Source organism: Populus trichocarpa, chromosome 6, assembly GCF_000002775.5.
Source record: "Populus trichocarpa isolate Nisqually-1 chromosome 6, P.trichocarpa_v4.1, whole genome shotgun sequence".
Lineage (NCBI taxonomy): Eukaryota > Viridiplantae > Streptophyta > Magnoliopsida > Malpighiales > Salicaceae > Populus > Populus trichocarpa.
Window position 1 is genome coordinate 5,546,271 of NC_037290.2, and position 13,282 is coordinate 5,559,552.

General features: G+C 33.2%; 1 protein-coding gene across 1 annotated transcript; it reads left to right on the forward strand.

Moving 5' to 3' along the window:
* The first annotated feature begins 428 nt into the window (after positions 1 to 428).
* LOC7474728 (tRNA-specific adenosine deaminase TAD2) lies at positions 429 to 9,524 on the forward strand. Its single transcript, XM_002308077.4, has 8 exons — positions 429 to 470; positions 2,298 to 2,366; positions 2,508 to 2,545; positions 3,935 to 4,001; positions 5,567 to 5,726; positions 5,828 to 5,924; positions 8,450 to 8,553; positions 9,106 to 9,524. Exons 1-8 carry the CDS (start codon positions 444 to 446, stop codon positions 9,150 to 9,152), a joined length of 609 nt encoding a protein of 202 aa, XP_002308113.2. The 5' UTR covers positions 429 to 443; the 3' UTR covers positions 9,153 to 9,524.
* Positions 9,525 to 13,282: the final 3,758 nt, after the last annotated feature.

Genomic DNA, 13,282 nt, shown 5'->3' on the forward strand with positions numbered 1-13,282 from the left:
TTTTACGCTTGGACCTCGTTTGTGGTGGCTAAGGGTGGTGGCGGAGGCCGAAATCAACAAGAACATGCACTGAGAGGAGAGAGAAACTGTCGTGAGCATTGGTGTCAAAATCGGGAGTTAACTCGTAAAATCACGGCACCACCCTCCTCCCTCTATCTCGCGCAGCGCAGCCAGCAACCACCCCTCTCGCTTAGGTCAGTCCCAAAATTTACTTTCAAAATTGAATTGCAAACATTAGTTAGCACATTGTCCTTTCTATCACATGATTATTTGCCAAATGGGCCAATTGCCTGATTAGTCATGCTTTGCTTTTCAAAAAGAAGTGCTGCACATGGAAGTTTTTTTTTCTGCTTGTAGAATATAATTGACTTGGGCAGGTTTAAAATATCCATTTTTTTTGCGGAGCAAGTGAGAGAGAGGTAAAAGGAGGTGGTCCTTCTTGGATGAAAGGTTTACCTTTTGAATGCTACGTATGTGTTTAAAACTGGGTTTTGGTTGGTTTATTTATTGATCTTTTATACCAAATTAGGAGACCTTGTAATTATGATGGTAATGGTTTGTCTTTATTTTTGTTTGAGTTGATTTCTTTTCACTGTTTAGCTTATTGAAATTCAATTTTGAAACGTGTTTGCAGGAGTATGTTATTGAAACTTGCTCTGGTTGTCTCTCTGTTTCTGTATACGCAGACCTAGACAAACCAGCTCTTGACCTATAGCTCTGAGAGGGTGTTTGAGAGTGGGGTGGAGTATAAATGTTTTTTACTTGAAAATATATTAAAATAGTGTTTTTATTTTTTAATTTTTAAAATTCATTTTTATATTAGTATATCAAAGCAATTTTTTTAAAAACATTTGACGAAAACCAGGTTTAACCTCAATGTCAAATACCGCATAAATCATAAGTAAACTGCAATTTTATATTTCATTTCATTTGTTTTCTTCTTCTTAGGCATATACAAGAAAGAAAAGAATGATTTTTTATGCAAGAACGCTTCACACAGCCTGATTGTTGTTCTTGTCACGGACATAAACTGTTGTGTGTGAATTTGTGATCAGACTATTGGAAATAGATTAATGGAATTTTCATTGCTTGAAAATCTTCTTTTTATCGCAGTGAGCCTAATTTTTATTGCTTGTTTCTAGAACCACTCCAATTCCAAGTCTTATTTGCCTCTGTAACCAATACATGTTTATGGATAAGTACAATGCATGTCATAACATGTTGTGGAGCCCATTTCTTAATTTTGCCGAGTCCAGTGTGAAGCATCAATTTGACAGTGCTATCTTTCCAAGTGTTTATCCTTTAGAAGCTTTTACAGGAACCAGAAGAGTTTGCTTTGGACTTTTTTTCCCCCATAAACTGTTGATGTTCATTGTGGTAGATCTGTTGTGTGTGAACTTGTAATCAGACTATTGGAATGCCCATGCATAAACATATTGTCCTTGCATAACCATTCATGATAATCTGTTTTCGTTTGCATTATACATAGATGGTTATTTCCATTTTCTTTTAGGCACCTTTTCTTCCTTCATAATTGTTTAGGTTACAAGGGTTATATGTTGCTCTCAATCCATCAGGATTATCTTTATTCTCTTTAAGATTAGTAAAATGGGGTTTGATTTTATTAACGGATTTTTTTTATATGGTTCTAGGTTCCTCCTCTTTTGTAAAATATTCTTTTTACTCTTGGCCTTTTCTCCTTTTCCTCTACAGAAATAAGTGATACTTTTCTCGCTTGTTGTACTTTTTAGGGTTTTAGGGTTTTTGTTACTTCACAATTACATCACCAAAAAGGTGGAATCTTTTAGCTTTTCTAGCAGTTCACCTAATTCTACACGGTTTCCTCCAAATTCCAGGATTTTCTTTGAATTCCCTAGTTACTAGTGCTGATTTTTTTTAATTTTTGTCTTTGGAATTCTCAATTTTTACTTTGTTTAATTATCTTATATTTGTTGGATTGAAATTCCCACTTGAATTCAAGGTTATAGACCAGAAATTCTCACTAAAGTTTCAATCTTTTTTGGTATTTTTCTTGTTATTCTCAATTTTGCTTTATTTAATTATCATATATTTTTCTTGTTATTAAATTCAAGGTTATAGACCATTCTAAATCCTCATAAAGAAACACCTCACTGAGATGCTAACAACAACCACTTGCACTAGCCAAACTGGAAGCTTCAAAGCTTGTAATTTTGTTTAGGCATTTTAACAAACAAGTTAAACACATCACTGAAAAACCAACAGACTTGAGTTCTTATTGATTCTTTTGGTGATTTCTCTATCTGAGTATTTCATAGATGGATTCTCATGTGGAAGAAGGGTGTTCTTCTGAGACTTTGGCATTCATGGAGCTTGCTATAGAACAGGTAATCCATGCAAACCTTTGTGTTAACTGAGATGATTATATTAGGCAAAAGGGTAACCAGGGAATGCTTCTTTATTGCTTTCAATTTAGATTTTTGTTTACATTTCTGGGTTTAATTTATTTCTTCTTTTTGGTGCAACAGGCGGAAGATGCTCTGAACAGCCTTGAAGTGCCAGTCGGGTAAGCTTTATCCTATGATTATTTTTCTAGTAATAATGTTAATCTTTCAAAATACTTTCTTGAGTAATCTCTATCATTGGATTTGTGGAGCCAGATCACTCGTTCAAGGAGTTAAAATTTTATTTTATGAGCTTTTGCATCTTTGCTAGTGAATGCAGTGATACCTTGTATAATAAGTTCTTATGACATAGTATAAAATGTGGCTACCATACTTGCCTTTTGCTTTTGTATATTTATTTTCAATGACCTAGACATGAACTCAACCTTATAAGTGACTAAAATGTAGGATAAGAAAAAGTTCAGGTTATTGTATTCGTGTTTTTTATATTTTATCTGAACGTTGACAGAGTTTTAAGCTTTAACAATCGTAATGCGATTCACCAACTGAAGATTTGCCACTGAGCAACTCTGAAACCTTAGCCTTTTAGGTTGGCCATTTTAATTATTGAGCTATCCCGAATGCTATTTTCGGTCAGTAACCTTATACAGCATTGTTTTCACTGCTTGATGTTCCTTTCAATGTGGTGTCCAATTTAACTGTTGGGATTCTATGGCTAAAAGCGTTTTCTTCTAATCAGTTGGGAATGTTTCATAGTCAGGTCTTGTTCTATGAAAAACATTATGATGTCCTTTGTGACATTGGATGGAGTTGAGTAATGATTAAGTTTGACAAAATTATGAAGTGAGGCCGTGTTGGGCTGGGCCCATGCCTGACTTTGTATACAGAGTTAGCACCCTGAGTTCATCTCTACCCATCTTCAAATTTGAGCTCAATTATGTGAGCACAAAGCATGCCAGGAATCTGCTGGATTGTTTGTCTTCTCTCGTAAATCTCTTGGTGACATAATTGTTAGGCCAAGGTTCCCTCGATTAATGTCAAGTTTGGCACTTGGTAGTCTGTCACCTTATTCCCCAGCTTGACCTTGTTTCAGATCCCACAATCCCAATCTCAGCACATTGATCATATGGATAACTGGATCATAAAAATCGGAAACCCAAAACCTAAGATGGTAAGTGGGAAAAACTCAAAAATAAGGAAGTGCAAGCATCATGTAAGGAAAATTTACAAAATATCTAGGCAGAATTTGCTTGAAAATATTCAATAAATCCATGACTATTAACTAAATTGAGTAATAGGCTTATATTATTTTTCTTGCATTTATATCAAATGACCTATGTGAATGCCTCCAAGCAATTAAGCATGCTGCAATCCCAAATGTTGATCCAACTAAGCTGACCTTGTTGTACCATCTACTGGTTAAAGTATCACGCTTTATATTTCTACCAACTGGTCTGTAATGATGCAACCAAGTTACAATTTTGTTTTTCCATTTAGAGTCAGTGGGGTTATTGAATGAAACCTTATGTAAAATTGTTATGTTCGACCAGTTGTGTTATTGTTGAAGATGGGAAGGTCATTGCATCTGGGAGAAATCGAACAACGGAGACAAGAAATGTAAGTTTACCAATTGATCAACTTTTTGCTTGGTTTAACTCATACATTGTCCTTTAGTTGTATTATTTAATAGTTTAGTTGCTTGAACATTTTTAACTGTCCTTTCTTTCTATTCAAGTGCAAATGTGCAACTCAGTCTATTTGGTCTTAGGAATGCTTCTGATCCCAAATTTAATTGAAATTTGAGCTAAACTTTGAGATATCCATGTTGCATAGTTAAGCCAAAGCTCAAGCCCCTGAAGCGCCAGGCGCACGCCTGAATAAAACAAGGCACTATGCTATAAATTCAAAAAAAATATATGTATAATATTATACTATATAAATCACAAATATATATATATATATATATATATATATATATATATATATATATGTTAAAAATTAAGATAAGAAAATCGAAGTGAAACTCAAAATGTTTTAACATAGTCATAAAAAGTTATACTATTCACCCTTAAAAACAAAATTAAAAAAATTAAAAGAGCAAGTACATTAAAATAGTTAAACTTAAAATGCTAAAGTTTGGAATAAACTAAGTTGAATAAATAAAAAAAAAGAGAATAAACTGAAGTTTCAGACACAATAAACATGGCAAGAAAAAAAATCAATTGTGAAGTTTGATGAGTGATGAACTTGAGATTTGAAAAAAATGTTCTTTTATTAAAAAAAAAAGAAGTAAAAATTTCGGCAGCATAACACGTGGATATTTAAAGAAAGAGAAGAAGACAGGTAAAGAAGAAATAAGATGGAGAGAGAGACTACATAAGTGAAAAAAGAAAAAGAAGAGATAAAATAAATGAAGAAACAAACAAAAAATGTAACTGATTCTTTGGAAAAGTGTGGCTGCCAAATGTGCCTCAACTCTATTTTGATGATCTTTTTTTGTCTTTTTAAATCCTATTCTTTACTTTTACAATGGCATCCTTAAATTATTTTTGGTGGTGAATAGAAAGAATATGGACAAATAGGTCAAAACACATATCAATTAAAAAAAGGGGAAATAGAACATATATTTTGACCAGGCACTCGCTTCAGCGCCTGGTGCTTGCACTCCAGGTGAGCGCCTAGTTAAATTGCCTCGCCTGGAAAAATAAAAGGCATGGGGTCTCGCCTCTCCTAGAGTACCTAGGTGAGCGCCTCAGCGCCTCTTGACAACACTGGCTCAAGCAAACCAAATATCAGGATATGTTTAGCTATTACTACTTTGGCCTCATTAGTGTTTCTTGAAAGCTGAATTCTTTTTCCTTAGTGTTAAATAAGTTCACCACTAGGATCTGGAGGTCAATCAGCCAGTCTCTGTCGTGAGTTAGGACATTGCCCTATATTTCAGCTTAGTAACTTGTGGTTGTAAATTGGGCTGGTGTTATTCCAAAAAGAAGAAAAAAAGGGTTGATGTGATTTGGACAAGAATTGGAGACAGTATATATATGAAGGCATTAAAGACATCAAATCTACCTTCTCTGTATTCTTGTACTCTCCTTGTAGGTTTGTGTTGGGGTTGAGATGGGGGAGCTTTGGTAGCATGCATTCATTAATAAGGTGGCACTTCCCTTAATTTCTTATGGCAGGCTACAAGACACGCAGAGATGGAAGCAATTGATGTTCTTCTTGAACAGTGGCAAAAAATTGGACTTTCAGTGTCAGAAGTTGCTGAAAAAATTTCAACATGCAGTCTCTATGTTACATGTGAACCATGTATAATGTGTGCTGCAGCTTTGTCGATACTTGGTATGTTGGTTCTCCTTTAATGGCAAGACTCCAATCATTGCTATCTTTCTTATTTACAGCTAGTCTGATCAGTTACTGCTGAATCTGTTCCCCTGACTTAGGTATAAAAGAAGTATATTATGGATGCGCAAATGATAAATTTGGAGGTTGTGGATCAATATTGTCATTGCATTGTAGCAGCTCTAAACTACCTAACAGGTACATATCTTTGTACCACATTTCAGTTAGTTCATGATCATTCATAAGTGGATAATGCATACCAGACCTCAAAAATATGCCTTATTTGTGCATTTTGCACAAATGAATAATGTGATGAAATGGAGGATACAAATTCATATACCAAAGAGAAAGTAGCTAATATGAATATGATGATGGAATATGAACCTTACTGCCACTTGACATCAAGAAAAATTAAAAGAGAGAGTTTTCATTCTGAATAGTTCAGACTAGTTACATGCCCCGCGCGATGCCGCGGGTCAATTATTTTTTGCATTTCATAAAAAGCTAAGATCTAAAAGTATTAAATTTTTTTGCAAAGTTATACCCAAGAGTCTTAGGTTTAGTTGCAACGCCTAATCCAAGAGTAATGTTTATAATATTAATAATAACATTAAACTTGCATGGCCTAAATTTAAGTGGGTTTGACTGCAATACCAGACCCAATAACATTGGACGTGGGTCTAGCTGTGCAAGGTTGTGTCATAAATGTGTGATAATTAAATAGATTAGTTAAAAAGAAAAAAACAAAGAAAAAAAACCAACAGAAAAATAAAAACTAATGAAGAAAAAGAAAAAAAATATGAATTAACTGGGTTAACCCTTCAAACCAGTTTAACCCGTCATACCTTGAATTCCGTGAAAGTTTGATAATTAAAAAGAAAAAAAAACAAACTAATGGGTTAACCCAGAATTAACTGAGCTAACTCGTCAAACCAGGTTAACCTGTCAAACCCGGAATCCGTGTCATGAAAGTTTGATAACTAAATAGAAAAAAAATTAACATTAACAATTTAAATTAAACAACAAAAATTAATTAAAAAGAAAAAAAACAAAAGGATGAGCCTTTTCACTGTGGACTGCACTGTGCAGTCCACAGTCAAATGCATAAAAACAACAAAAAAACAAAAAGAAAAACTAAAGGCATCATCCGAGAACTACTTAGAAAAAAATTTAATATTAATAAACTAAATTAATTAAATAAAATTAATTAAAAAGAAAAAATAAAAGAAAAAAAACCTCTAAGAAGAAAAAAAAACTAAATAGAAAGAAATTTAACATTAACAAACTAAACTAAACAAAAAAAATAATTAAAAAGAAAAAAAAAGCAAAAAAAAAAATTCCAGGTTAACTCGTCAAACCAGGTTAGCCCGTTAAACCCGGGATCCGTGTCATGAATGTCTGGTAACTAAATAAAAAAAAATGAACATTAACAAACTAAACTAAACGAAAAAAATTAATCAAAAAAAATTAAAAAAAATCCGGGTTAACTCGTCAAACCATATTAACCCATTAAACTTAGGATCTGTGTCATGAAAGTCTGATAACTAAATAAAAAAAAATTAACATTAACAAACTAAATTAATCAAAAAAAAATTATGAAAATAAAAAACAAAAAAAAAAATTGACGGGTCAACCCAGAATTAACCAGGTTAACCCGTGAAACCAGGTTAACCCGTGAAACTCGAGATATGTATCATGAAAGTCTGATAACTAAATAGAAAGAAATTTAACATTAACAAACTAAACTAAATGAAAAAAATTAATTAAAAAGAAAAAAAGCAAAAAAAATATATTTTTGGGTTAACTTGTCAAATCAGGTTAACCCGTTAAATCCGGAAAACGTGTCATGAAAGTCTGATAACTAAATAAAAAAATTTAACATTAATAAACCAAATTAAACAAAAAACTTTTGTTAGAAGAAAAAAAATAAAGAAAGAAGCAAAAAAAAATCCCGAAAGGCATAAAAAACAGCTAAAAAAATAAGACAACTTAAAAAAAAAAAACCAAAAATGGATCAGTGTTTTACTGTGGACTGCACTGTGCAGTCCACAGTAAAACACTGATGTGCAGTCCACAGTAAAACACTGATCCGTTTTAGTAGATGTTACAATTAATTAAAAAGAAAAGAAAAAACAATTCGGGTTAACTCGTCAAATCAGGTTAACCCGTCAAACCCGGGATCCGTGTTATGAAAATTTGATAACTAAATAAAAAAATTAACATTAACAAACTAAATTAAACAAAAAAAATTCATTAAAAGAAAAATACACAAAGAAAAAAGCAAAAAAAAACCCATAAAGGCAATAGAAAACCAAAAAAAAGGGAAAAAAAAACAGAAAAAAAAGGGAAAAAAAAAACGAAAAAACAAAAAAAAAGAGAGGACTGCTCAGTGTTTCATTGTGGACTTGCACAGTGAAACATTGAGCAGTTTTAGTTTTTTCTTAATGATGGAATATGATGCTTAGGGTCACTTGGGTGTTTTATGGTTTGGATTTAAATATCAAACCTCTGCTTTCAGATTGTTATTACAAACAAAAAGTATAATTTGTTATGGACTACTCATGGTAGAAGTGTTAGGTTATTGCTTTGTGATACCCTGCTTGTCTGGTTCCCAGTGCAAGGTCCTTAAATTATTTGGTAGAGATTCTCTTTTAGAAACATCTTCCATTTATTAGGGAATTGTGCAATTGAATTCATGCACAATATGTTCCACATTTTGTCAGTGGGGACATTGCACAAAGGAAAGATTTCAAATGTACTGGAGGAATAATGGCACTTGAAGCAGTCTCTCTTCTACGACGTTTCTATGAACAAGGGAACCCCAATGGTATGAACTCGATTGCCCAGCTACAGCCATACATGATGCATATGGGCACATGAACTGGAATTTTGTGAAATGAATGGAAGGCAATTTTTTTGAATGTCTTCTAGTAATTATTATGACAAAACCAACTTTGGAGTCTGAAATGACTAGCACTTTGCACACCCTCTTAGCAATTATTATTTGATTATATGATGCGTATTGCAGTCATAATCTCTTGCATGCTTTGATGTTGGCGATTCCCTGAACTGTGAAGATCTGTAAGAAATTATTAAAAATGATGTACTTTCACCTCATTTCTCCTCTTGGAAGAGAGATAACCACTGGGACACCCACCCACCCATGCACCATTATTATATTGAGGTCAGCTTTAGCATTATGCAATGCACATTCATCAATCTAACATGTCGCATGGGTGGGGATGCATCTACCTTGTTTGCTTATCTATACAGTCCTACGAGTATTATATGCTAAGCACTGAAAAGTTTAGACAGTAACATCATATCTTTAATTGAATTTGTCTTCACTGGACCCTCGATAATAACTTCTTTTTTTCAGCTCCAAAACCTCACAGGCCACTGGTTCAACAGGCAACAAACAACTAGACTACCAAAACAATATTTCATACTTTCTTGCTTCCAGTTGTCTTGATGTAAGACTTGCGAGATAATCAAGTACCTTCATCATCTGTGGGAATTCAGGCAGAGGAATGTGCTGGTTCATCAGCATTGCTTCAACACTTTATGAGGGATCTAGGAGCAAAGCTTTCATGATTAGTAGATTTGATTTTACACTTTCGACCGTACAATCTCTTCTCATCAGTTTCTTTCAAAACCCAGATAAAATCTAAGAAGTATTTTAGATAGAAACTGTATACGGTGGACCAGAAATTGAAATTTGTGTTATGGTCAATGAATGTAGCAAATATACTATGATTTTTTTCTTTCGGCAATAAGAGAATTTGTTACGATGGATCATCAATGTACACGAAGTTTGGATTCTTCGAGTGGAAATTTTGTTACAGATAACATTTCAGGTAAAGAAGAAGAGTAGCAGTACAAAATCTTGAAACCTTTAATCAATGGTCACATGAGCATTCATTTCTGTGCTTCTGCTAAAATAATTGGTGATGGTAGTGGTAGTGATAGCAGTAGTTCTTGGAAAAAATGTTTTCATGCAGAATCCCTGGTAAAGATGCTAATTTGTGATAATTGTGAAGATTCATTTCATGTATCTTGCTGCAATCCTCGTGTAAAAAGAATACCGGTTGATGAATGGTTGTGTCGTTCATGTTTGAAGAATAAAGAAAAAATTCCGAAGGAGACAATTATTAGAAAACCTCTCAATATAATTCATGACATGGGCAGATGTAGAAATGCTTCATCTGCAGATAGAAAACCTCTCAAAAGTGGTGTTCGAGTTGTTAAAAGGTTTTCAAGTAGAAGTTCCAGATTGGTAAGTTCCAATTATCTGACATGTGAAAGTTGATTCCCTCTTTCTTCAATGCATACACTCCATCTAAGCTACTGGATTTCATTATTATTATTACGAAAAAATACTAAATGACGTGGGAAAGCGTTATAGCTTTTTAAACAAGATACCGTGGATTTTTATAATGTTTTTTTATATGAATTTTTTTTTTACATATGGTTTTTTTGTTTTGTTTTATTATAATGATTTTTTTAAAATTATTTTTATGATTTTATTTTTTAATATTGAACTGGTTGAGAATTTAAAATTAAAATTTTTTTCTTTTTATTTTGTTTATATATGAAATTAGCGTGATTTGCAGGATTGTCGAGGTAACTCAGGTTGCTCAGTTTATGGATTTGGTGAGTTTTTTTTAAATTGAATTTATTTTTTTATAATCTATTTTTTTTTCATATTGTTGAAAAAATAGTTTTAAAGAAAAATCATTATATTAAATTTTATAAAGTAACAAAAATTAAAGGATGCGGGGAAAACCACTGCTCACCTAACACCTATTACACCATGGATTACAATAGTAATTCACAATGTTTTGTTTTTTTTTTTTTAATTTTTGTTATAATTTTTTTAAAAATATATTTTTGTTGATTTTATCTTTTAAAACTGAGATTGTTAAGAATTTAGTTTGTAATTTACTTCTTTTTATTTTTTTATATGAGATTAACATGATTATAGATTTGTCAAAATAATTCAGGTTGTCTCAGTTTTTAAGTTTGCCTTTCTAAATCTTTTTGTTAGGTTTGTTGTGACATTAGGGAATTCTAATGTTTTCAATTGAAGAATAGAATTAGGCTGGATAATTTTATTCATATCACCAAGGGGTATTTATATTGGACAAATATCAATCATTTAGGTAAGTCAACTATACAATTGAATAGGCTACAATCCTGGATCTAAAAGTTAGGCTAAAAATCACCCACTTACAACAATCAGCTAACCAATTGATAGTTGTATACAACGAATATACTTTAACTCTCTCCCTTAAATCACACATGCTCAACTTCGATAGTGATATATGAAAAAGACCACTAGTAATAACATGAGTTATTATATTAACGAGCTCTCTTAGTAAGAAGAAATCTTAACCAGACACCAAAATCTAGATTATCTTTGATGTTGAACTTGAACTCTTGTTAAGTTCAATATGCTTGGTTGATCATGAATTATTTTTTTAGATTAACGTGGGTGTCCGGACTAACTTACGCGCATCTCAACTAATCTTACGGGTCCTGAAGTTAGCGACCATGTAAGCCTTCAATGGCTGTGAGGTTTGTGGGAATCGAATTGGTGACTTTTAGAAAGTAAACTCAGGACCTGATCAGTTGAATTACAATCCTCGTTGTTGCTAAACTGGATTTTTGGTAAACTTAATAGTTGCTGTGTTTCCACAAAAAAAAAGCACTGTTGTTTTTTTTGTATCGTACCCAATTCACCAGAGAGAATTTTGAGCCAAGTAAGCTTTGTAATATGATGGAGGGCACGGTATTCTGATTTCGCACTAGATAGTGATACAACATCCTGTTTTTACTCCTCTGAGTTACTTAGATACCTCCAACAAATGACACATATCCTAAGATAGATTTTCCATCTAATTTGAAATCCAGCAAAATCAAAATCAGTATATTCCACAATATCCAGGTGGTTATGTCAAGAGATCAATACACCTTTACATGGAGAGGATTTCAAGTAAACCAGGATACAATTTACATGGATGAATTGGCTCCCAACACTAACAGCATTGATCTCTACAACCTTTGATACCTCTCGTTATTCGTTGGAACCTGATCCAGCTAGAAAGCAAGACCATGGTTCATCTTAGTAAGAGTATCCACAGGGTTACATGCAGAGTTATCAATTTCAGTCAGGAGATCTAATATGTATTTCTGTTGTGAGAGAAAGAGTCTTTGCTTGAATGGAGACACTTCAATGCCCAAGAAATATTTTAAAGTTCAAGTCCTTATCTCAAATTTCTTGGCCAAGTAGTTTTAAAGTTTCTCTAGCTCACTTATGTCACTGCCTGCAACAATATGTCATCAATATAAATAAATAAGCAATATAATATCATCACCTTCCTTTTTATAGAACACAGTGTGATCTGCCAAGACTTGTTTGAAACCATTCTTCTTCATCGAGTGACTCAAACTGCTGAACCAAGCCCTCGACATTTGCTTCAGTCCAAACGGTGCCTTTTTTAGCTTGCGTGCTTTTACCTCCTTTAGGCATAAAGTTTGGAGGAGGGCCCATATACACTTAACAGGCTTATATATCAATGTTTGTTCTTTCAATTAGTCAATAATAATTGATAACTAGATATTTTCTACTGGATTTAAAAAGTATACCATACAGACATTGCATTAATTATCAATGAGAAAAATGGAAGAATTCAGTCTGGGGAGATATACCAAAGAGAAAGTAACTGATAAAAAAAACCTTACTGTTGCTTGACATTGAAAAAAATTATAAGAATTCCCCTTGGAGATTTTTTTATGAATAGTTCAGTGATAGCATATAATGCCTAGGATCTGTTGGGGTGTTTTATTGTCTGGATATAAATATCCAACCTCTGCTGTAATTCGTAATGTACTTCCCAATGCAAGGTCCTTTGATTGTTTGATAGAGAATCTAGAGATTTTGTTTTAGATACATCTTGCATTCAGGGAATTGTGCACATGAATTCATCTATAATATGGTACTTATTTTCTTACTGGGGACATTTCATAGAGGAAGGATCTCAAATGTCTTCAGTGGCTCTAGAAGAAGTCGCTCTTCTACGAAGTTTCAATGAACAAGGGAACCCTAATGGTATGTAGCTTGATTACTCAGCTACAGCCATTTATGCGCACAAGAGCTCATGAACTGGCATTTTGTGAATTGCTTTGTCTAGAAAGCAATTTTTTGAATGTCTTTTGGTAATTATTACGACAAAACCAAGTTTGGAGTCTGGAATGACTTCCTTTTTGCACACGCATGAACACGTAGGCAATTATTATGTGATGACATGATGCTTATTTCATCATAATCTTTTATATGCTTGAATGTTAACGATTCCCTGAACCGTGTGGAGATCTTTATGAAATCATTAGAGATGATATTACTTACACCTCTCTTCTCTCCTTGGGAAAGAATTAACCACAGGGACGAACACACACAGCCTCGTTAGGATTTAAGATATTGAGGTCAGTTTTAGCATTCTGCAATGCACCTTCATCAATCCTAATATGTTGCGGGGGTTTGGATGCAGCTACCT

Excerpts from the sequence above, each read along its gene's own strand:
- LOC7474728 (XM_002308077.4), top strand. The coding sequence starts at position 444 with ATGAAAGGTTTACCTTTTGAATGCTAC. Across the intron at positions 5,727-5,827 it reads TGCAGCTTTGTCGATACTTG|GTATAAAAGAAGTATATTAT; the intron begins GTATGTTGGTTC and ends CCCCTGACTTAG. Across the intron at positions 8,554-9,105 it reads TGAACAAGGGAACCCCAATG|CTCCAAAACCTCACAGGCCA; the intron begins GTATGAACTCGA and ends TCTTTTTTTCAG.